At 42.6% G+C, this 26,113-nt stretch overlaps 1 protein-coding gene across 1 annotated transcript in view; it reads left to right on the top strand.

Moving 5' to 3' along the window:
• Window positions 1-15,035, top strand: part of SLC16A14 (solute carrier family 16 member 14) — a 30,839-nt gene extending 15,804 nt beyond the window's left edge. The window contains exons 4-5 of the mRNA XM_038574090.1: window positions 4,487-5,386; window positions 12,518-15,035. Coding sequence (XP_038430018.1) covers window positions 4,487-5,386; window positions 12,518-12,669 — 1,052 coding nt within the window. The 3' untranslated portion in view covers window positions 12,670-15,035. The remainder of the gene's footprint in view (window positions 1-4,486; window positions 5,387-12,517) is intronic.
• Window positions 15,036-26,113: the final 11,078 nt, after the last annotated feature.

Below are 26,113 nucleotides of genomic sequence, written 5' to 3'. Positions count from 1 at the left end.
ATGATTCGATTCTTTGTTTAAATGAACTTTTTTTCTTGCAGTTAATTGCTGATTGACCTGCAATTGATATTGTTTCCATAGTCATTCATTTATTTATTTCTCAGGTAGTTCTGGACCCAAGGAAGTAGGAGGAAAATCAGGGGGCTGGTGAAAGGGAAGTGTGTCTTGAGACTCTTTATTACTCCCACTTGTTATACAGGAAAAAAAAAAATCTCTGCAAATAAATGTATCCACCTCCCCCACAAATATATATCAAACTATATTAAACTGGAAAATCCAGCTAAATCAGTTAACTTATATATGCAAAACTCTGGGCTGTCACTAGAGAGGCATGTGGATGCTGATTAGCAATCTAGGCCCTATTTAACAGAAAAGAAAAAAATGGGAAGATCTGCAAAAAGAAAGCACTTGAGGGGCACCTGGGTGGCTCAGTCGGTGAAGCATCTGCCCTTGGCTCAGGTCATGATCTCAGTGTCCTGAGATCAAGTCCTGTGTCAGGCTCCCTGCTCAGTGGGGAGTCTGCTTCTCCCTCTCCCTCTGCCTGCTGTTTTATCTCTCTCTCTCTCTCTGTCAAGTAAATAAATAAAATATTTTTAAAAAGAAGGAAAGAAAGCCCTTGAGAAACACATTTCACTGTATAATTTACGTTTGAGAAAAAACTTTGCTGATATCCTGCTTCCTTCCAAAAAGTATTTGAGACAGATTTATTTGTATCTCTCTCTCTCTCTTTTTTCTTTAACACCTAGGCAATTAAAACTGTGTAGGAGTATCCTCCTATTAAGCAGAAAAAAATAATGTCTTACTTAGCCAAGGGAGTCTGGACAGATTTGTTCAGCCTCACCAGAGCTCCATTCTCTTAAGCCTGTCTCCTGAAGACACCTTTCCCCCCATCCCCAGTGACCCAGAATCTCAGGATTTTTTTCTTCCCATCTGGGCCTCTTTCCTCCACCTGGTAGGTAGGGCTGTAAGCTCATCCTCTGAGCCCGTGAAGAGTTATTCCAGGGCCCTTCCCAGGGCTGGACATTAGCAGAGCCTTGGCTGACCACTGGGCTTGAGCCACATATCCCCAGGGCCTGTCCTATAAGCTCATGGAATAATTGTGCTCATTACAGACAACAGAGCCACGTGAGGAGGGGAGGATGCTGGTAAGGACATGGATGGTGTAACAGGGAAATAGATACTTGTGACGTTGGGCATGGATTTTGTTTTTTCTTCATATACTGGAGCATTTATTATTCGCACTAAGTTAGAATTAGTGCTGCTCTTAGGTATCTCGGTTCTATTCCTATTAATCATTTTATTCTGCTATTGTTTAGAAATCCATAACCACACTAAATTTAGGATGTTGGTTATTGTCAGTCACAAATCAAATTTTTCTAAAAATTAAACTCATTTTGTGCTCTCAGCAAAATCTAGACGATGACAAATTTGACAGGACAAATGACCCAGTTTCCTCACAAATAAATGTCAAGAAAAACGAAAGAGAGATAAATTTTAAGAAAAAAATAGAGGAATTTAAAAGAGGCTTAAAAATCATATCAAAGAATAGCACTGTGTGGGCCTTACTTGGATCCTGATTTAAAAAAAAAAGTATTTTTAAAAACAGTCATTTATGAGACAATTAGAAATTTGAACACCTTCTGGATGTTTCATGATATCGAGCAAATTGTTCATTTTTTTCAGTTAAGATATGATGATTATGCTGTTTAAAGAATTCTTCTCTTAGAGATTTATACGAAAATATTTGCACTTGACATGATATATGTGGGATTTGCTTTACAGTTAGAGGGAGAAAGGAGTGTGTTAGTGGACTATCAAATATTTTTCTCTGCCTCTTTGAATATTAGGAAGTTAGAGATTCTGTTTTTTATGGACTTAAACATCATACAGATTAATCCAGAGTTTAGTTCAAAATTAAGGCGAGTCATTTTCTTCATGCTAATTTATCACATAATGCAAATTATGATCATTGTCCTCTCTGAGCTTGCAAGGGGGACCTGCTCCCACTTGTGCTGGGAATCACTTAGAAGTTTGCTTAATTGTTCTTAAAACAAGGGTATCCACCTGAAGAGTGGTTGAGGCTCTCATTGATTTCTGACAGTTGCTGTAAATATCACTACTTTTAGGTAAATAAAGGAGGCATGTTGCTTCTGGAGGCTTCTTTTAGAAACTCAGGCTGAAGCAAAATCCTTCATCAAAATCCTACCTGCAGGCAGCCAGGGGGATGAGCATTTTAGGGTGAGAGGCAGTGGGAAAGGACCAGACTCTGCAGTTGGGTCTGAGTTCCACCCTGGATTATCCAGGTCCCTGCAGCTCGTCTTGGGCAAGAAGCTTAAGTCTTCATGAGGCTCGAGAAAGGGGCATAGGGATACCTGGCCGGCCCAGTCAGAAGAGCATGCAACTCTTGATTTTGGTGTCGTGAATTTGAGTTGAGCCCCACCTTGGATGTAGAGATTACTTAAATAAATAAAAGGTGGTGTGGGTTTTGGGGGGTTTTTTTTGTTTTGTTTTTTAAAGATTTTATTTATCTATTCATGAGACACGGAGAGAGAGGCAGAGACACAGGCAAAGGGAGAAGCAGGTTCCATGCAGAGAGCGCGACGTGGGACTTGATCCCAGGTCTCCAGGATCACACCCTGGGCTGCAGGCGGCGCTAAACCGCTAAGCCACCCGGGTTGCCCTTTTTTTTTTTTTTAAAGGGTAGACCCACAGCTAACTTCTGGGTTATTGTGAAAATCCAGTCACCTAAAGCCTATAAAGCAACTGGCCCATCATCCATCATTGGTACTTAATTAATGGTAATTAGTATTATAATTGTATGTATGATGGCTCTGGTTTCTCTCAAAGTCAAGTATTTCTGGAACTATTAAATGATACTGAACTAAGGAGACTTTGGCTCTGGGACACAACATCGGTCAAAGTCTCTTTTGTACTCTCATGCTGCCATCCTAATGTCAGGAAGACTCAAGCCTTAGAACCATATGGAGCCCCATGATCATTGAAGTAGGTCTTGTGGTTTCCCTCTGTCTATACCTAGAAGTTGATAATGCACCCATAACCTCCTGGCCAGTATTTTATTTCATTTCATTTCATGTCCTTTTTTCAAAAAATAGATTTCATTTTTTAGAGCGGTTTTAGGTTCACAGCAAAATTGAGCAAAAAGTACAGAGAGTTCTGTTATACCCTGTGCCCGGAGCACACACGGTCTCCCCCACCAGCATTTTAATTTTGTTGGTGGAAATCACCAACTGATCCAATTTTCTAAGAAAGACACAAGTGGAAGTCAGAGCTACAAATAAGTATTACGTGGTTTTGACATCCAGTAGCTGGGTATATTTATGGACACATTCCTTTTATTCTTACTATTAGTTTGTGCACAAATGGACCCATTCCTGAGGCTTCTGCAAATTGCCCGTACTCGCTCTCCATCCGCTTATACATAAATACTTTCCTGAGTGCTTAATGCAGTTGGCAGTGACAGCAGGGCCCCAACATCAGTTCATTCTTTCATTCATCCGTCTTCTCACCCATTCATTCATTCTGATATTCTGATGTGAGAATGCTGGCTTATTTTATTATTGTAGTAGCCCGTGCTGCAGAGCCCTTCGGAGGGAAATGACGGGCTGGAAGATTGCATGGATGACCCTCATGGTGCTTATCCACCGATTTTTTTTTTTTAAACAAAAAACAACAACAAAACACTCAAGACACAGTCCCAAACTGGATTTTATTGAAATGCCAGGAGCAGGTGCATGTCAAAGTAGGGAGGGAAGGAAGGAAGGAAGGAAGGAAGGAAGGAAGGAAGGAAGGAAGGAAGGAAGGAAAGGAGGGAGGAAGGAAAAGGAAGGAAGGAGAAGGAAGGAAGGAAGGAAGGAAGGAAGGAAGGAAGGAAGGAAGGAAGGAAGGAAGGAAGGAAGGAAGGAAGGAAGGAAGGAAGGAAGGAAGGAAGGGGGTGCAGGCTGTATGAGGTGGCAGGAAGGGGCAGGCCCCATGTCCACGGCGGGCATCCTCTCTCTCCGCCAAGGGCCGAGTGGCTCCTATCACCCTGACCCCACAACAGCTCGCTTGGGCCTGCAGGGCCTTTCCCCCTGGACCGTGGAGGCCCCAGGAGGGACTGGAAGCACTCCTTTTTCTCTCTTGTGAGCGAGGAGAAGGCAAGGATGCAGGAGAGGGAGGTACGTTTCATAGAAACGTTACTTCTTTGTGTAAAAAAAAAAAAAAATAGCATAAAGATGAACCTAATGAAACGCAGATGAGGAGGGCATCAGTGGCTGAGCATGTGCCTTGGGCTCAGGTCCTGACCCTGGGGTCCGGGGATCGCGTCCCGCATGGGGTCCCCTAGGGAGCCTGCTTCTCCCTCTGCCTGCGTGTGTGTGCGCGCGTGTGTGTGTGTGTGTGTGTGTGATGAATAAATGAAACCTTGAAAAGAAGGAGCGAGCTGCAGATGACCTGGGCGCGCCGCGCCCCTGTCCCCACCGCCCCGCAGGCTTGGGCAGCGGGATGGCCTACCTGCCGGCCGTGGTCATGGTGGGCAGGTACTTCCAGAAGAGACGCGCGCTGGCGCAGGGCCTCAGCACCACCGGGACGGGGTTCGGCACGTTCCTCATGACGCTGCTGCTCAAGCACCTGTGCGCGGAGTACGGCTGGCGCGACGCGATGTTCATCCAGGGCGCCGTGTCCTTGAACCTGTGCGTGTGCGGCGCGCTCCTGAGGCCCCTGGCGGCGCGCGGGGACCCCGAGGGCCCGGGCGGGGAGGCGCCGGCTCGCCCGCCGGGACCGGGGCCGGGGCCGGGGCCGGGGGCCGCGGGGCCCGAGGAGCAGGCGGGGGAGCCCCGGGGCGCCCTCGGGGTCCTCAAGACGGCCGGCCGGCTGGGCAGGAGGGTCCGCAAGGGCTTCCGCGACTGGTCCTCGGGCTACTTCGGGACCGCCTCGCTCTTCACCAACCGGAGGTTTGTCGCCTTCATTCTCTGGGCTTTGTTCGCCTACAGCAGCTTTGTCATCCCCTTCATCCACCTCCCGGAGATAGTCCATTTGTACCGCTTGTCCGAGCAAAACGACGTGTTCCCTCTGACCTCCATCATAGCCATAGTGCACATCCTCGCAAAAGTGATCCTGGGCGTCGTGGCCGACCTGCCCTGCATCCGCGTGTGGAACGTCTTCCTGATGGCCAACTTCACCCTCGTCCTCAGCATCTTCATTCTGCCCCTGATGCACACCTACGCCGGCCTGGCCGTCATCTGCGCCCTGATCGGCTTCTCCAGCGGCTATTTCTCCCTGATGCCCGTGGTGACCGAAGACCTGGTGGGGATCGAGCACCTGGCCAACGCCTACGGCATCATCATCTGTGCCAACGGCATCTCGGCGCTGCTGGGACCACCCTTCGCAGGTAAGCGCCACGGGGTTGGAGATGCTCCCGGCGCGTGCGGACAGTTGCTTGGGTTCGCCTTTGTATTTGGAGTCCAAGGCAAATGAGAAAGAAGCTCCCGTTTGCCTTCACCCTCCTTCACCCTCCTTCCCCTTTCTTTCTTTCTTTCTTTCTTTCTTTCTTTCTTTCTTTCTTTCTTTCTTTCTTTCTTTCTTTCTTTCTTTCTCTTTCTTTTATTTATTTATTTATTTATTTATTTATTTATTTATTTATTTATTTATTTATTTATTCATGAAAGACGCAGAGGAGAGAGAGAGGCAGAGACAGAGGCAGAGGGAGAAGCAGGCTCCATGCAGGGAGCCCGACGTGGGACTCGATCCCGGGTCTCCAGGACCAGGCTCTGGGCGGAAGGCAGGCGCTAAACCGCTGAGCCACCCAGGGATTCCCCCTCCTTCCCCCTTTCCATTCCAGTCCCCCAACTTGTCACTGGCAAATGGTAGCAAGGGAACGGTCATTCTTTCCAACAGAATGCAGATGAACTCTGATCTTTGTCCGCGAAGGCCAGGCTAGTAAGGTGGGCGATGGAATAGTGCGGAAACCCCGGTCCATCGGGGGGAGGCAGCCTCTGCCCACCTCCAATGGATTTCTGACACCAAGAAACATGGAAAATTATTGCCAGATCCTCTACTGTTAGGGTTTTTGTCCTCCAAGAAAAATGAGGACTCTGGGCTCTTAGGTGACAGGTCCAGATTTTTTTAATTGATTTTCCTTCAACTTAATCTCTTTTTAAGTGAACAGAGTTGACATACATTACATTAGTTTCAGGCGTACAACATAGGGGCTCAATAATTATGTACAGTATGGAATGCTCACCATGATGAGTGTCATTACCATAACATTTCCACATTTTTAAAACACGGTGTGTAGGTCCCACACAACACATGTATGAGCTGGATCTAGCCCGGTAACAGTTTCTTGTCGCTGCTATAATAATTGCCACAAACTTAGTGGCTTAAGACAGTACAGATTTATTATCTCTCAGTTCTAGAGGTCATGAGGCTGCAGGCTCAAAGTATCAGCAGAACTGCATTCTTCTGGAAGCTCTTTGAAGGAAAATCCTCCCCCCTCCTTTTTTTAATCTTTTAGAGCTTCTAGAGACCGCCTGCATCCGTGGCTCCTAGGCCCTTCCTGCACCTTCTAAGCCAGTGACACAGCAGTGGTCATAGACCTCTTTCTGATTCTGACTCTCCTGCCTCCTTCTTGCACTTATAAAGACATCTGGGTTACATTGGGTCTGAGGAACAATCCATGATAACCCCCATCACAAGGTCCTTAACCCAGTCACATCTGCAGAGTCTTTTTTTGCCACATAACATGACATTCGTAGGTTCCAGGGATTAGGGCTTGAGCAGTTGGGGAGAGTTGGGGCATTTGCCCACCGGAGGCCCGGAGGCCACCAGCTGACAACACCCAGGGCAAGCTCTCTCACACGTGTTCACCTCAGTTCAATGGAGAACTTACTTCTTGCAATGGGCATACCAGAAATCACAGGTACCGACGAGTCCTATGGCAGCCGGGGACCTCTCTGAACCTGTTGTTTGTGGAAAAACACATGAGGATTGGCCGGTAGTCTTAATCCCCAAGAGGCCCAGGTACTGGACGAAGGTGACAAAGTCCACCCTCTGTCCAGAGATTGGAGGCAGGGGCTGGGGCCAGACCTCAACACAAAGGCGCTATCCAGAGGTGGCGTGCAGGGCTGCCAGGCCAGGACTGGTGGCTTTTGTCAAAGCCACCAGAGGTTTTGTGCAATGCTGTAAATGGACTTGTTAGATGCCCGCACTCCCTGCTCATCTGGCCCCTCCTGGCCCTTTGTTCCTGTATCCTCTGCAGGAATCCCTCTTCCAGGGAACCCAATAGGTGCATGACATGGCCATCCCTGTCCCTTCCTTCCCAGTCTCTCTAGGGATCATACAGTCATCTCCTATCCTAAAACCTCACTGGCTTATATCAACACATTCACTTTAAAGTGCCCTACAAAAATAAAAAATAAATAAAATAAAAATAAAATAAAATAAATAAAATAAAAATAATAAAAGTAATGAAGTTCCCTACAGAATTTGAAGCTCAAGAAAGCAGGGATTTTTGCTCATACAGCTGACAACACTGGCAGCTGGCTGAATAACAGTTTAAGAACCAAGACTCACTTTAGGAAACCCAGCAGCCCACGAGGACCCCTCTTAGGTCAAGCTGCTCCTGTTCTTTGCCTGTATGCAGAGATGCAGGCACAGCATTTCTAGGTGAGGGTCAATAACTATATAAGTGCAGCAAACTGTATTGACAGCTGTAAAGTCAGAACTCGCTCAGTGATCTGTAGAATTCTCAGTTAGGGATGCATCTGGCCATAAAAGAACACCCCACCAATGGTAGCTTAAACAGAGATTTAATTTATTTTGCATTGAATATAGCTGACATACATTACATTACATAATTGTGTCGCATAAACCAAAATCTATAATTCAGAGATACAGGATGGTGTTGAGACAGCGTCTCCAAGAACCTCCTGGCCTTTTCCTCATGCCAGTTGCCTCATGGCCACACAATGGCCACTGCAGCTACAGCCCCTACATCCTCGTCTGTAACAAGGAGGAAAATGGGAAGAAAGACTCCGTTTCAGCAGACTTTCGTTTTCATCTGATTGGCCAGAACTGTGTCAGACAGCTAGTCCATGCTTCAAGGGGAATTGTATTTTGCTTCCTAGCCTCTGTAGTCGAGGAGGGAAAAGAAAAAAGAAGGGAGATTGGGGGTTGGATCAGGCAACCAACAGTACCTTCCAGAGATGTTAAAATGAAATATCCATTAAGGGGATGCGGATATTATCGGTGGCTCATCCGTTCTCTTGCTGAAGGTTCTCCAGTTATATTGTCTGTGGGAATGGAATCTGTCGATGGTTCTTCTCATGATCCAGGCGTACTTTCTGCTTCTAATAGTCGGTCTGGGGTTGTTTTTACACTGATCCACCAGTTTTCAGTAGCAGCATCCCAACACAGCTGTGAGGTGCGGCTTAGGCAATTCATGATCAATCTTCATTAAAGCACCGACGTCGGTCTGCATGATTTCTTTATCTCATTCCCATGTCATGTCCTTCTCAGCAAATAGCATTCCAGAGCACTTTTTGGAGGGGAGGAGAAAGGAGTTAGAATGGGAAGCAGGGAGTTATCTCCAGCCCTCAGTCATCAGGCGTTACCTCTGCCTGCTTCAGGGTCCTAGACGTAGGCTCGGTGGCTGAATGCCATCCATGGACTCTGAAATCAGTGTTCTGCTGTGCGTCTCTAGGCCAGCAACCGAGGGGACTCTCTTATTATGTGTTTCTTCTCCTTGCACTGAAATCATCCACCAAGAAATGCCAAACAGCATCGTTGGCTAATGGCGTTGCCCTTAATTCACTGACTTTCCAGGCCAAAGAGCCAACGTCCAGTGAGATGTAAGCCTGCTCTTTTATGCCTCGTAGCTCAGAAGCTACTGGCAGTACAAATGACCAAATTACCACTTAAATCCTTGCTAGAAATTTGAGGTGGGCCAGGAATTATTACCTGCGGGGTTTGCTACAGGGAAAATTATTGTTCACGTTACCTTTTTCTTTTTTAATGGGTTCAGAAATGAATGTGTTTTCCATTTTTCAAAGTGGTTTCTACTGGCATACAGAAATCTGGCACCACTCACTAGTGTGTTAGACAATCGCTCGGTTCCATTTAGAAGAATGTACAATCAGAGAGTGAACAGACATTTCAGCTGTATCATTTAGCAACAAGACCTTCTTGATCTAATTCATTTATAATATTGTTGGGCATTCAGTTCATCTCTGTAAAGATATAATAATAGTGCGTACTTTTCTAGACGTTTTCAGTGTAAAATACAGCAAAACGTGGCCACCAGAGTTGCCTAAATCTGCGTATACCTCCTCTCTTTGCCTAAAATATAACAGCATAGCAACAATTTGCAGTGTTTTTCCTCAAAAGCTGGGAATACCTACTTAATAAATAAGAAAAGTAGGCATCATTCCTCATCTGACAGCTCTAAGGAAAAGTGAATGTAACTTCATAGGGAACCAGATTTTACTTGGAAGCTGTTGATTTGAATTTATGGTTGGATCGGAGTTGCCAAGGATGCCAGGCTCCGAACCAAGGAACCGAGATCACACCCGTAGGGAGAGGTGGTGAAGGATGAACGAGGTGGGCAGAAACACCATTTCTCTGAAGAGTTATGTCCCTGTGTGCTGGCGATCAAGCACATGGTGAAGTCCTATCTCTCCTGACCCACTTTGCCTCTGATGCAGGAATGGATTCGGTTCAAACCCGCAGAAATGTTACAACAGGCACCAAAGATCAAGGGCAGGATTCAGAGTCATTTACAAGTAAATCCTAAAGGTAGACCAGAGAAACCTAGGGGATAATTTTCACATAAAATTTAGGACAACTGTTCCAGTTTGTTACTATGAAATTGTTTGGAGGAATTGGGTGCACTTTTTAAAAAACGGACACACGAGTTACTTTTATATATTTTTTATTTTTTTTACGAGTTACTTTTAAAGATAGACCCCCTTTTACAAACATTTATACTTTTTGAGGAAAGAAAATATTTTAAAATATAATGGACTCAGTTTAACAACTGTAACAATGTATAATGTACTTAGCATTTTCTGTCGTCTGCAGGGGCAAGAGGGGGGATCGAGCGGAAAGCAGGGGATGCTAGGGTGTTAGGGACGATGGTGTTTATTACCGTCCCCGCAGGAGGGGGAACTGTATACGGACAGACAAGAAACCAGGAGAAAATGTGTTTAGAACTCCAAAAATTGGTGGCTCATGCTCCCGGTTAAGCTTGGGGCTCCAGGGGAAAGAGGGAGGTAGGGGCCACATCACAGACCCCCGGAGCTTATCATATTCAACTACTTCAAACAAAAAAGGAAATACGTAGTCTGAGCTAAATACAAATTAATTTTCCAGTCAGTTAAGACTTTGTCCCATCTCCGAGATCCATGTTCAGCCGCAATGATAGTTCAGCTCATTTCAGATGTCAGTGTTTGGGACTCACAGCCGTGATCTCAATGCTGTCACCCAACCATATGAAAAGCACAGATTTAACTATTGAGGTGACAAGAGCAGCTTTCATAGGGGTTGAGTGGGGTATGAGAACCTCATTTATATTTATTGATTGTTTTTAATTGTGGCCTCTAGATAGCCCTATTGCACACTCAGTTTATAGACACAGACCACACCTTGTTCCCTGCGAGGGGACCCTTCACTTCTGCCTAATTCAGAGGCTGGAGGGTGTCACACGGCGACACTGAGCCGAGTTGGGTGCGTTCTAGCTCATATGTCATATCCCAGTGTCTTCCTGATTCAGTTCTGAGGCCGAACCTTTGTTTTTGGATTATATATTTCATCTCCCTCGTTCCTCTGGTTGCAAACTGGAGATTAAGAAAAGCCAGTAGAGCGTTTTCCCAACGCTGCATCTCAAGAGTGTGGGGTTTTCCTCTTCCGTGTGTTTGGATCAAATAACAAAACTCCAAAAAAGTTGGTTGACTTTTCAAGTGTATCTGGAGTTCACAGCTTGTAAGTGGTTAAAATATATAAATGTTTCATGCAGGCAAGTGTTTGTTTTCCTTTATGACTACCTTGACTCACCCAGGCCTGTTAATTATGCAGGAGATACAATAAGGAGCGAGACAGACCATTGCCAGGAAGTCAGAGGTACTAATTGGCACATTTAGCAGTTGCTTTTGTGTAGCTGTTTGTTGGTGGGAGAAGGTTCAGTTGCATTTATGCAATCATGTGCCAGTTAGGTATTTCTTAAAAAGACATTTTTGCCAAGTGGTCACGAAACACCACGTTTGGTCCTTAAGTCATTCCTGTTTTCTTTATGTCTTTGCTAATATGTACCTGTTGATATGAAAAAAAGCGAATGTTCAAAATTTACGTTTTTACCATAAATGAAATTCTTGTGGATGGCTTCAACCTCTCAGTTCACATGGTTTGGCTACGTGGGGACTGCGACATGTGACTGATTCTTAGATTTAGTCACTGAAATCTAATCACATTTCATTAGTTTCTTTAAAAAAAAAAAAAAGATTTTATTTATTTACTCATGAGAGACACAGAGAGAGAGAGAGAGAGAGAGAGAGAGGCAGAGACACAGGCAGAGGGAGAAGCAGGCTCCACACAGGGAGCCCGACGTGGGACTCGATCCCAGGTCTCCGGGATTGCGCCCTGGGCTGAAGGCAGATGCTTAACCGCTGAGCCACCTAGGCTGCCCCATATTTCATAATTTCTGAGAATTTTTTTTCACACTTTAACACTTCTGAAATTGGAATGCATTTTACAAAGTCCCAGAAAACAGAGTCGTATTTTAACTGACAAGGATATTTCTTTCTTATCGCTACCTAAAATAATGATGCATCATGCAACTCGTGATACCTTAGAATCCTTGAAGTATAGTAGTATTTTGCGGAGTGCCTAGTAAGATTATTATAGGAAAATTTTAGGTTATAGTATTAAAAACTGATCATTTAGTCAGCATTGAAGGTTGTATCCTTGACAATTTAAAGTTCTCTGTATATAGAAATACTAAAGTTTTATAGCTGTAAATGTGAATTTTATAAGACATGGACCATCCTTCTAGAACAGATGTTGACTCTCAAACATTCCACAGTGAATGAAAGTTCAAATGTCTTCTGCTCAGCCTCTTTTGATATACCCTAGAAACTTCTTCAGAAGAGTTTCGACGGTTTGAGAAAAGATTTGTGGTTATATTTGTGAAAAAAGAAAATCATTAGGTTCACTTTTCACGGCTGGCTGTGTGCCAGCCTGAGAGACTCAGGGCTGGGAGCCAGATTCTCCCAAGGGTCGGCCAGCTACTGTTTCCGTACCTTAAGCACTTTGTAAGGTATTCTAGCAGCTTGGAAGCTAAATGCCTGCCATTTTCAGGTCCTGAGAACTCTGGCTTATATAGCCTGGGCTTAAAAATGGCTAAATGAAATGTTTGGGGCACTATATGACATATAAATAAGTTCTTATAGAAATATTTACAGGAGCAATCATTGTGTTCTTGACTTTTAGCAACTATGTTACGCTGAATAGATTCCTTTCTGTTTTGCAGGCTGGATCTATGACATCACAGAAAAATACGATTTTTCCTTTTATATATGTGGCTTACTCTACATGGTAGGAATACTCTTTTTACTCATTCAGCCATGTATTCAAATGATAGAACAATCCAGAAAAAAATACCTGGATGGTGCCCACGTTTAGCGTCCTGTTGTGTTTCCTGGAAGATTTCTTTGTGGTACTCATGCCTACCTCACATGGTTGCTGTGAGGAGCCTGTGACGTTGTGGGGAAGCGCTCTGTATGGTTGCTGGCACTGTCACTTGTAAATGCCATGGTCATGACTTCATCTGAAAGCTTCACTGCCTCTCGGGTTGGGAAGAAGCAATGCGCGCAAGGTATGTAAGACTTACCTGCTTTTTAGAGATGACAATGTCCTTCGAAGACGGCCTGTTAAATAATTGGTAGAAATGCCCTTACAGAAACTATTCCATCATCACCCACTGGGCCTAATAAGCTTTTAGATACAGCTTTTGAAAAACAAAGATGAGGAATAAAATCTTTTCAACTCGACTACTCCTTGTACGGTGGAAATAAATTATCGAAGTGCTTCTGGAAAGCTTATAGGTGAATGGGTTTCAAGCACAAGAATACGACGAGGCTTCAGAACGTGTTACAGGTCACTGTTGATCTAGTAGTCAAAAGCAAAGGTAGGCTCTAATTTCAAAGGTAATACATTTAGTACAATTAAAGAAACACAGTTTATATTTTTATGGAAGAATTTTGCAGCAAGGGAGCACAGGTTTTCAATCTTCCTCTAAGAAAAGCACCTATCATCCATCCTAATTTAGTATTATTTAGTGATTAACTGAATCCTAAGACAAAACCTAGATAAATAATAATGACTTCCTTAGCAAAAAGCCGTATCTGTCACGCAAACATGGAATCAAGGGCTATGGTTCGAGCACTTTTACTCATATCATTGGCCTCTTCATTTACAAGCATGATCTGGAGTTTATGAGAATTTTTTTTCTGAGTTTCTCCCGCCCACTAAATAAAACAGAGAAGCAACTACTGGCTGATATATAAAGTTGGCAGTTAAATCATCTGGAAAGTGTGTTACTAATCCAAAACGAGCGACTCTCAAGTTGCGAGGGTAATAAACGGAACGAACTTGGTCTACACGTCTGTGCACTTGACGCTGGAGTGGTGGTGACCCTTGGTCCTTCTCTGGGGCCTCTTGTTATAGAGACAGTTCATCTGCCTGAGCTCGACACGCTTTTAAAAATTGTTCTGTTCATTGATTTCATATGCAAGATAACTGTAATCCATGACATCAAGTAACGCTCTTCCTTTATCCGAGATCTCTATTTTTCTAAGCCAATTTTCCAACTGCAGCGTGTTCTCCCCCAGAATCATTTCTGAAATCTCGGGCTGCCTTACTTAATTACACATATTTTAGAACCATTTCAATTTCTACTCACAATTTGCTCCTCCCACACATACAAATCCTTTAATGCCATTGCCAGTGTCTGGGGTCAAACGCATCTAAAGTGAGCACAGACCATTCTCAATTATCCTTGGTTATTAGAGGCAGGAATTGTACCAGCAATTGGCATCACCGAGTGTTACCCCAAGCTTGATTTTCACCAACAGTTTCAGACTTTCCCTCCACCGAGTGCTTCAGAGTTGTTAACAAGTTTCCTTCGTGTTCCATCTCCATTATTTCCTGTTTTAACGTCTAGTGGGAGGGGTTGTATAATCAAAGGGACCACCAAAATCACAATATTAATAAAAGGCAGCTAATGGAAAGGAGAAACAAAAGCATGGTTAGTATACGCACTCAATATTACCTCTAATGACTCAAGAATCGCCTGTAAATTGTTATAGATAATAAATTGCATGTCATCCTCCATTTGGTTCAACACGACGACCTATTTGTTATCATTACAGCTTTGGCTGCTGTTTTAGAATCCAGCTGTCTATTTTGATCAAGGTATTCCTAAATCCTGAGGCAATGCTCTATCTCTCTCTCTAGATATTTACAGTAAAATCAGATAATTAGACTGAAAAAAAACACATGACTACATGACTTCCATTACTTCCATTTTCAGACAACACCGAATTAAGTATTTTGAATGGTGCTATAGCCAATGCGTTTTGATGCTCGCGCTGCTGGCTGTGCATCATGAACAGGATCTTTTTATCCAGTTACACGGCTTTCGTTATACCCAAGTTAGATCGGCTCATGTGCAGTTTATACAGGTGTTCACTGACTCTCTGCATTTATGGAATGGTGATTTCTACCAAATCAGAAGTTCCTATTTTACAAAAACAATAAAACCTGCTTGCAATATTCATGTTGATAAGAGAATAAAAGAGAATGCTATGAAGAATCACAGCAAATAAATGAATACTTCTCGTTTAAACTATGTTATTCCTTACAGTTCTTTGACAATATTATAAAGGGTTAATTGTATATTTATACCATGTGTTTATAGTGTGGCCCTCACATACCCAACTAATTTTTATTTACATATGATGAAATAAATTTTGTCCTCTTTAAAGATGGTCAGCGTGTCTTTGTATAAAATCTCTATTTTCTTGGCCTTGAGGGGGGATGTCCTAAACCGAAACTGATATTTATCTATTTGGTTCTTTACCCTGGAACAGTTTTTCTCTAGATGTGGTCATAGAACCACCTGGAGAGAATCATGTACGGTAGTTGTTAGAAGTGCTCAGTCCAGCTATCACATTTGAAATGTACACATTTAATCCAGCAATTGCATTTCTAAATTTTCTCCTACACATGAACAAAGAAAAACGAACAAAGGTTTTTTTGATTTGTTTGTTATGTAAAAGACTGGAAACAATTTAAATGTCCATCAATGGGGAACTGTAAAATAAAGTATGGTATTTACGCAACTATCTCTTTAAAAAGACACATCTATAAAATTAGGAAACCTTGTCCAAAATATATTTCTAAAAGAAAAAGGCAAGATAAAATATATTTAATGTGCTTCCAATTATGTTTTTGTTAACTCCAAACAAAGGTTATTCATATGGCTTGTGTATAGAGGGAGAACATTTCCAGAAAGAAATAGAAGAAAACATTAACGGTGGTCAGCTCCGAGAAGGGAGGTTTGGGAACTGGAGTGGGTCTGACTGTTTTTCCTCATGCACATAATGCTTTCTTTTTTTTTTTATTTATGATAGGCACACAGTGAGAGAGAGAGGCAGAGACACAGGCAGAGGGAGAAGCAGGCTCCATGTACCGGGAGCCTGACGTGGGATTCGATCCCGGGTCTCCAGGATCGTGCCCTGGGCCAAAGGCAGGCGCTTAACCGCTGCGCCACCCAGGGATCCCCACATAATGCTTTCTTAATTCAAAATGTATATACAAAATTATTTTAAATGCAGATTCCTGAGGCCACTTAAAATCTAATGAATTGAAATCTTGTGGGATGAGGCCAATGAACTTGCCTGCTAGATCAGGTGATTCTTAAGCACACTGAAGTTAGAGACCCACTCTCAACATATTTAAGATTAAAAAATTCCAAACAGGGGTGCCTGGGTGGCTCAGTGGGTTGGGTATCTGTCTTTGGCTCAGGTCATGGTTTGGGAGTCCTGGGATCAAGCCCCACGTGGGGAGGGTTGGAGGAGTCCCAGCCCAGCGGGGAATCTGTCTTTCCCTCTTCCCACTGGTCTCTCTCTCTCAAATAAATAACTGATCTTTTTAAAAAAATCCAAATCAATTTCATATACTTGTCCTGACTCTCTCACATTGATTATTTCCTTTTATACAACATTCTGGTCAATTACTATCTTTGGAGCACCCATAGTGTGTAATATTTTAATTTTATTAGGGCTTTCTGTTTCCATGGTCCTTTTCCAATCAACAAATGTAAACTGAGCTTCTATAAGAACAAAACAGGCAGAGGTAAAGCACCTGCCCTCAAGTAGCCTGCGTGCAGAGGTACTTTGCTCTTGAAACGGACTGAACGTACCAGTGTCATCACAAAGCTGAGGGAAATTGGACTCATCATCTGTTTAAATGAAACTGTAACTGATAGTATAAGATGCATAGAGGTTTTTTTTTAATAAATTTATTTTTTATTGGTGTTCAATTTGCCAACATACAGAATAACACCCAGTGCTCATCCCATCAAGTGCCCCCCTCAGTGCCCGTCACCCAGTCACCCCCACCCCCACCCACCTCCCCTTCTACCACCCTGCATAGAGGCTTAGTAGAAGATTGAAGAACTATCACTAGGTATAGCTACTTGTCAAGTGCTATACAGACTGCTACAAGAGCTGGATTTACACATCTCAAGCTCTTACAGTCTCAGGTCCCCTTGGCACTCTGAAAAATAATCAAGACAAAATTATTTTATTTTTTATTTTTTTTTTAAGATTTTATTTATTTATTCATAGATACAGAGAGAGAGAGGCAGAGACACAGACAGAGGGAGAAGCAGGCATCATACAGAGAGCCTGATGTGGGACTCGATCCAGGGTCTCCAGGATCACGCCCTGGGCTGCAGGCGGCGCTAAACCGCTGCGCCACCAGGGCTGCCCGACAAAATTATTTTAAATGCGGATTCCTGGGGCCACTTAACAAAGATCCTTTGGGAGATTGTACCTCTTACTGATCTTTACCACATTCAAAATCAAAACTCAGACATTTAAAAAAATATGCATGCATTACTTCATTTTAGAACAACAATTAAGGAGCCTACTATTAATATAAATAGCACATTTTTATGAAAAGTAGCCAAATTTTCCCTTTTTTTTTAGTAAGAATAATGGTGTTGTTTTACATTTTTGTAAATTTCTTTAATATATGGCTTTATAGAAGACAGCTGGATTCTCATCTTTCTTTGCTTCTGTATTCAATCTGTTGTGATAGGTGGTTTTGATTGACATACATGAAGAAATGTGTATATATCAATATGTAGTTGGAAAGGGGAGGAATATTTTATTTTAGGGTCGAGGACTATTTTAAGTCTTTTCAGATAATTGTAGGGTTTTTTTTAAAATTTTATTTATTTATTCATGAGCGATACACAGAGAGAAGCAGACACAGGCAGAGGGAGAAGCAGGCCCCCTGCAGGGAGCCTGATGCCATACTCGATCCCAGGACCCCAGGATCATGACCTGAGCCAAAGGCAGACACTCAACCACTAAGCGACCCAGCTACCCTGTAGGGATTTTTTTGATACCATGCCAAAACTCAACACACTTATATTTCTTACAGGTTAGTGGCAATGTGGAATCTGACACAGTATCAACGAACTTTTTGTACAATCTTCACATTAGAAGCCATTGATCTGTCTTGCACTTTGGTGAATCTTTTGCCCAGTTATGATTATGTAACATAAAGCTTTAGTCATTTGGAAAATATGGGTCCACTGAGTCTTATAGATCTTCCAGATGTTTTTATATTTTATACAGTGTGTTTAAAAAATCACATGATCTTGTGTGGTTCCATTTATATGAAATATCCAGACTAGACAAATCCATAAGGACAGAAAAGCTTATTGGTGGTCGCCAGAGGCTGGGGGAGAAATGGGAATGGGGAGTGACTGCTAATGGGCACTGCTATCAGGGTATCCTCCAGGCTTATGAAAATGTTCTGGAACTAGATACTTGTTGCATAATTTTGTGAATATATAAAAACCACCCAATTATATGCTTTCAAAGGGTGAATTTCATGGTATGTAAATTCTATCTCAATTGGCAAGTGGACAAGCTCATGGAGGTTGATATAAATTATCCAAAATTCTAATTTCCTTTTGAAAGCTTAAATATTATCATTGGCAACAAATACTGCAGTTATTTTCCTTGAAGTGACAGCCTCATTTTCAATAATGTGTCTGCCAAATATAAACACGGCATTTCATGGAAAAGGCACCAGTGAGCTTGCAGCTTAGTTACAGAAGTGCTTTTCCCCAAGACAACCATTGGACTTTGATTTACAGCAGCTGTGCTTTGTACCGACTTCCCATTTTGTCACACGGAATATTAAAAAAAAGATGTGGACTCAAGAGGAAAGACTTAATAAAGGTAAGGTGATGATAATTTTTACAGTTTCAACAAAGATAAGTGAATCCAGCCATTATTTGGCAGCAAACGCATGGCAGGGAAAAATACAATGACTTCCAGGACATTCTTCGGCCTGTGCTAAGGCGCCAGTAGTTTTGAGCCACCGTTGCTTTTGCACCATCAGTGCAAACATCAACACAGTTGCTCTGGGATCAGCCATGAGGGTGAATAAAATTGTTCAATATTGTGAATGTTTCAGCACCACTTGAGTTTGTTTTCAAGCATTCCCATAAAAAAAGATCTGGGAGGGATCCCTGGGTGGCGCAGTGGTTTAGCGCCTGCCTTTGGCCCAGGGCGCGATCCTGGAGACCCGGGATGGAGTCCCACGTTGGGCTCCTGGTGCATGGAGCCTGCTTCTCCCTCTACCTGTGTCTCTGCCTCTCTCTCTCTCTCTCTCTCTCTCTGTGACTATCATAAATAAATAAAACAATAAATAAAAAATAATTTATAAAAAAAAAAAGATCTAGGAGATGAGGGGATGGCTTGGGTGGCTCAGTCAGTTAAGCATCCAACTTTGGCTCAAGTCATGATCTCAAGGTCCTGGGATCGAACCCACATTTGGCTCCCTATGCAGCAGGGGATCTGCTTCTCCCTCTGCCTCTGCTTCTGCCCCCATTCCCCGCTGTGCATGCCCTCTCTCTCTCCCTCAAATAAATAAATAAAGTCTTCAGGAAAAAGAAGATCTCGGATTAGCTGGTGCTGATACCAGATGAACACAAGCAAACTGGTGAGTCTAGCCACTTCTATTGATTTGTCCATGTGTATGACGAAAAGTACAATACCGCAGAGAAGATACTAACTCAGCCTTCATGTTTGCAGCTAAATCTTTAATTTGACAAGCTACTGTATCATTAGAAAGTGGCACTGCTGTGATTCCTTTTGCTGACTCTCCATCCAGCAGGCATTCAGCAGCGTCAGCTGTACGGGCGCCTGTGCCTGTCTCCAGGCAGTTCAGTGCAGTCACTTCCCTGCGTGGTACTTCAATGGCTTTTGCGTTTCTTGTTTGAAAGGCTGTAATGATCAATTTTTGGCTTTTAATGAACTCATCACATCTACATTTAAAATATTCACTTCCCTTTTCTTGAAACTCTGCATTATTATTCTCAAAATGGTGCCACAACTTTAAGAGGCACCAAAAAGGTAGAATTTTAACATCATAAAGCCAAGGAAAAGATAAATCTTAAGAAATAGTTTGTTTCATATTTATACTTTTTTTTAAAGTAGATTTCAGTTTCCTCTTTTTCAGCATCTTTAGGCTTAGATGGTGCAGCTGTGGGCTAGGAAAACAAGCTTCCTAATCTCTTTTTTTTTAAAAGCAAATGATCCATCCTTGAATATAATAAAAAATAAGTAAATTTTTAAATTTTAGAATAAAATGCTATTAACTTCTAAAATCATGAGTTTTATATAAAGTTTAAAACCTATAAATTGGGCAGCCCGGGTGGCTCAATGGTTTAGCACCACCTTCCGCCCAGGCTTAATCCTGGAGACCTGGAATCGAGTCTCACGTCGGTCTCCCTATATGGAGCCTGCTTCTCCCTCTGCCTGTGTCTCTGTCTCTCTCTGTGTGTCTCTCATGAATAAATAATAAATAAAATCATAAAATCATAAATAAATAAATAAATAAATTCTATAAACTATTTGGCAAATTATAATGTAAAATAAGCCAAAAGGTATAGTAACTATTGCTGTGTTTCCACACAGGAAGACTTCAGGATATCAAAATGATTTATTCCATGATAATGAAATTACATACATTCAGCAAGTATAACAAAGATAGCTGGCAAGAGCACAGTAGAAGTTCTGAGAATGAACTGAAGCAGTCTCTGAAAAACAAACATATTTATACCCAAGCCTACTACCAAAGAACATTCTAGAAAACACAAAAATAGACAAGCATACATTCCACTAGCCATCGGATCACTAGCACCATGACAGGTTATATAGCCTCTGAAACATTCTACTCTTCACTTGTGAAAGAACGAGGGCAGGGATGCCTGGGTGGCTCAGTGGGTTAAGTGTCTGCCTTCAGCTCAGGTCATGGTCCCAGGGTCCTGGGATGGAGCCCCAGGTCGAGCTTCCTGCTCAGAAGGGAGTGTGCGTCTCCCTCTGCTCATTCCCCCTCCCCCCCCCCCCCCCACTCATGAGCTTTCTCTCTCTCTCGCTCTCTCAAATAAAAGAGGAAGAAAGCAGCGTGTTTACAGGGTATGAACTTGCTGCTGGGTAGAGCTGTGTTGTGTTTACTCGAGCATCCCCAGTGCTGAGTCCAGGGCTTGGTGCCGAGTAACTAATAAATAAACAGAGTTTGGAAATGTGTTAACCAGGAGAACACAGGGTAACAGCTGAAGGAGTCTCTTCAGAAGACTGCCGAGGGAGACAGGAAGACCAGAGGACAGAGTGGGAGCACTTGGGGGTGGTAGTAAATGAAGAGTTAAAGAAGTTTGGTGGCTGCCAAGGAGAGAAACAGGATGGTACAAAGAAGGACAGTAGAAGTGAAGCTTCTTTCAAGGAGAGATGGATACATGGAAGAAAAGGGATGGGGCTCTGTGAGGAGAGTCTGAAGGTGAAGGAAAACATGGAGATGGGACAGACCATGGTCCCTGCCAATGGGAAGGAGTGAGCACTGGAAATAAGGCATCATCCGCCTCTGAAGGTAGAAAGAAGAGAAGGCAGGGCCAGAACAGGGACATTTAAAGCTGGAGAGAAGGGCGCCAGGGTGGCTCAGTGGGTTAAGTGTCTGCCTTTGGCTCAGGTCATGATCCCAGGGTCCTGGGAACGAGCTGAACATTGAGCTCCCTGCTCAGTGGGGAGCCTGCTTCTCCCTCTCCCTCTGCTGCTCCCCTCCACCTGTGCTTTCTCTTTCTCTCTGTGTGTCAAATAAATAAAATATTTTTTAAAAAATTAGGAGACAAAAGATGCTGGAAAGTTTACACTGATAACTTCTGCAAAGTGGGAGGCAAAGTCTGAAGAGCCACTGTGAAGAGTCCAGGAAATAGATGAGACAAGAAATGGGCTGTGAAAGCAGTGGCAGGAAGCCAGAGGGGGCCTGGCCAGATTCTATAGTGCACCAAGGCGGAGCATCCTAGCATGTTCTCCAGCGATGCTCTGCAGTCTGCAGCAGGGAAGAAGCTGTCTGCCAGTCCAGCAGACACCGAAGGCAAAAGAAGAAGAGCTGTCAGGTGTCATTAAAGGTGTCACTGCTCACAGAGTCCAGAGAGGGCAGGTGACCTCATAACAGCCAGGCCTGTAAGAGTGAAGGGCTACTGGATGAAGAGGAAGAGATGGGTCTGAGCAGGCCCAGGTTAGAGCAGAGAGCAGAATCACAAATGCTTGGAACAAGTGGCTCCTCAAAGGGGAGCCTGGCCTCACCCCAGAAATCCCAGATGTGAAGGCTACAGAATCGCCGGCCTTGTTGGCCGTGTTGCAGTGTGGCTTACATGGACTGGAGGTCTCCAAAGTAAAAATGTCCACAAACATGGAAATGAGGAGAGAATGCTGATGCTGAATTAGGAAGGCTGGGGAGCAGCAGCATTTGTCACCCAGGAAAGGAGAACCGAGTCATGCAGAGGGAAGAGATCACCAGAGCATTTTAAGAGCATTAAAAGTGCCACAGATGAACTGTATGGACCTCCAACAATGACAAGCAGGGAACTTTGGCACTGGGGAGCCCCTTCCACTGTCAGGTGAAATAGTAAAAGGTAAGAGTCTTTAGGAGGGACTGGTTCCCAAGTGGGCAAAGTGGCAGGAAGGAGAGGGGACTGAGTCTGAATGTCCCAGTGAGCCATATCCCTTGAATATAATAAAAAAAAAATCCCTTACTTAGTTTTCTTGAAGAGTGTGTGAAGGCTTTGAAAAAGAATCAACTCCTTTGTTTAAATGAACTCAAGATGCTTGTTGATAGAAAAAATGGGCAATAATTTAATTCATCAAGAACACAGATGGAAAAATCCTCAACAAAATACTGTCGAACCAAATCCAACAATACATTAAAAAAAATCACTCACCATGATCAAGTGGGATTTATTTATGCTCAGGATGCAAGAACGGTCCAACATTCACAAATAAGTCAGTGTGATACATCACATCAACAAGAGAAAGGATAAAAAACATTATTTCAATAGATGCAAAAAAAAAAGCACTTGACAAAATACAACATCCATTCATGATAAAAACCCTCAACAAAGTAGTTGTAAAGGGAATATACTTCAACAAAATAAAGGCCCTATATGAAAAAGTCACAGCCAACATCATCCTCAATGAGGAGAAACTGAGAGCTTTTCCCCTAAGGTTGGGAACAAAGACAAGGATGTTCACTCTCAACACTTGTATTCAACATAGTACTGGAAGTCCTAGTCACAGCAATCAGACAACAAAAAGAAATAAACGGCATCCCAACTGGTAGGGAAGAAGTAAAACTTTCACTATTTGCAAATGACATGATACTGTATATGGAAAACCCTAATACTCCACCAAAAAGTACTAAACCTAATAAATGAGTTAAGTAGAGTTGCAGGATACAAAAATCAATGTACAGAAATTTATTGCATTTCTATACACTAATAATGAAGCAGCAGAAGGAGAAATTAAGGAAATAGTCCTGTTTGTAATTGCACCAAAAATAATAAAATACCTAGGAATAAACTCACGAAATAAGTGAAAGACCTGTACTCTGAAAATTATAAAATGCTGGCGAAAGAAACTGAAAATGACACAAACAAATAGAAAGACATTCCACGTTCACGCATTGGAAGAACAAGTATTGTTAAAATGTCTATACTATGCAAAGCAATCTACAGATTTAATGCAATCCTTATCAAAATACCAACAACATTTTTCCACAGAACTAGAACAGATAATCCTAAAATCTGTATGGAACCACAAAAGATCCCCAAATAGCCAAAGCAATCTTGAAAAAGAAAAACAAAACTAGAGGTATTATAATTGCAGACTTCAAGTTATATGACAAAGCTGTAGTAATCAAAACAGTATGATACTGCCACAAAAATAGACACACAAATCAAGAGAATAGAATAAAAAGCCCAGAAATAAACCCACAATTATATGGTCAATTAATCTTTGACAAAAGAGGCAAGAATATGTAATGGAAAAAGCTAGTCTTCTTAACAAAAGGTGTTGGGAAAATTGGACAGCTACGTGCAAAAGAATGAACCTGGACCACTTTCCTACACCACACACAAACATAAACTCAAAATGGATTAAAGACCTAAATGTGAGACTTGAAACCATAAAAATCCTGGAAGAAAGCACAGGCAGCAATTTCTCGGACATCAGATGTAGCAACATTTTTCTAGACACGCCCTCTGAGGCAAGGGAAATAAAAGCAAAAATAAACTATTGGGATTACGTTAAAATAAAAAGCTTCTGCCCAGCAAAGGAAACAACCATCAAAACTAAACAACAACCTATTGAATGGGAGAGGATATTTGCCAATGATGTATCCAATAAAAGGTTAGTATTCAAAATATATAAAGCACTTACACAACTCAGCACCCCCAAAAAACCAAATACTCCAATGAGAAAATGAGCAGAAGACATTTCTCCAAACAAGGCATCCAGATGGCGAACAGACGCATGAAAAGATGCTCAACATCACTCATCCCCAGGGAAATGCAAACCAAAACCACAATGAGGTATCACCTGACATCTGTCAGAATGGCTAAAATAAAAAACACAAGAAACAACAAGTGTTGGCCAGGATGTGGAGAGAAAGGAGCCCCGGTGCATTGTCGGTGGGAATGAAACTGGTGCAGCTACAGTGGAAAACATTGTGGAGGTTCCTCAAGAATTTAAAAATAGGACTACTCTATGAGCCAGTAATCACCCTACTGGGTATTACAAAAACACTAATTTGAAGGGATACATGCACCTCACGTTTATTGCAGCATTAGTTACAAAAGCCAGATTACGGGAGCAGTCCAAGTGTCCATCAACAAATGAACAGATAAAGAAGATGTGGTGTATATGCAGTGGAATATTATTCAGCCGTAAGAAAGAATGAAATCTTGCCATTTGCAACAACATGGATGGAGGTAGCGTGTATAATGCCGAGCGAAAATGAGCCATCAGAGAGAGACAAATATCATATGATTTCACTCATATGTGGAATTTAAGAAACAAAGATGCAAACAAAGAAGCAAAAAGAGAGACAAACCAAGAAAGAGACTCTTAACTATGGACAACAATCGGATGGTTACCAGAGGGGAAGTGGGTGGGGGCATGGGGGAGATGGGCGAAGAGGGTTAAGAAGACACTGATCATGATAAGCACCAAGTAATGGATAGAATTGTTGAATCACTATCCTGTACACCTGAAACTAATACAACACTATGTTAACTACACTGGAATTAAAATTTTAAAAAGAAAAAAGAAATAATTTAGTTCATCAAGACTTGGAATATTCTCTGGACAACTAAATTAGAATGGTCTCTTATCTTGTGCTCAGGGCCTAATAATTTCAAATGACCTTGGGCAAATCCTATCACCTTTTCAAATTCCATTGGTCAAATGTGGTCTCGGCTCTGAAAGGAGAAGTGATGTGTAGCATTTGTGGTTAAGAACAAAGACTTTGATGCAAAGAAGAAAAAAAAAGAACAAAGAACAAAGACTTTGGGGAAGCAAGCGGTGGGGGGATGGGGTAACTGGGTGACGGGCACTGAGGAGGGCACTTGATGGGATGAGGACTGGGTATTATACTATATGTTGGCAAATCGAACTTCAATTAAAAAAATCAAAGAAATTAATTAATTAAAAAAAGAATAAAGATTTTAGGTATAGATCTAAGTCTCAACTTTATACCACTTATTAGTCATAAAACCTTGGGGAAAATGTCCTCTTTGAGAATAACTTCAGCTTTGCAGCCCATACATCCGTGTTGTGACTACTTAATACTGCCACTGTCAAGTGAAAATGGCCATAGGTAATACAAAAAATGTGCTCCGACAAAATTTTAATCTTCGGAAACTGGGCTGGTCAAATTAGGCCTATGTCATAGCTTACAGATCTCTGATCTATGAGACAGAAATAATAAATAGTCACTTACCTTCCGGGGTTGCTATAAGAATTAAGTTCGTTACTACCTGTTTCCTGGCACCCGGTACACACTCAATGAATGGAAGCTGCTATTATTATAATTTCTAAGTTTATTCCAACTCAATCTGTGACCATGGACCTATGGCTGGTCTTTCCAGACTTTCCGGATGTGCAGAACAAGTTCACAATTGAAAATTACTTTTCTGGAGATCTACATGGAAGGAACACAGATCTGGGAGGGAAACACAGAGTTCTCTGTGCTCCCGGCCCTGACTGTTCTATGCTCTGAGGACAAAACACTGCTACCCCGGTGTGTGAGTAACCTCATTTCAAAACAATAAATAAAGGGGCACCTGGGTGGCTCAGCAGTTGAGCATCTGCCTTTGGCTAAGGTCATGATCCCAGGGTCCTGGGATCGAGTCCCGCATCAGGCTTCCCACGGGGAGCCTGCCTCTCCCTCTGCTGGTGTCTCTGCCTCTCTGTGTGTATCTCTC

Source organism: Canis lupus, chromosome 25 (genome assembly GCF_011100685.1).
Source record: "Canis lupus familiaris isolate Mischka breed German Shepherd chromosome 25, alternate assembly UU_Cfam_GSD_1.0, whole genome shotgun sequence".
Taxonomy (NCBI): Eukaryota; Metazoa; Chordata; class Mammalia; order Carnivora; family Canidae; genus Canis; species Canis lupus.
Note: the sequence above shows the minus strand (reverse complement) of the source record. Positions and strands in the feature narration are given on the sequence as shown.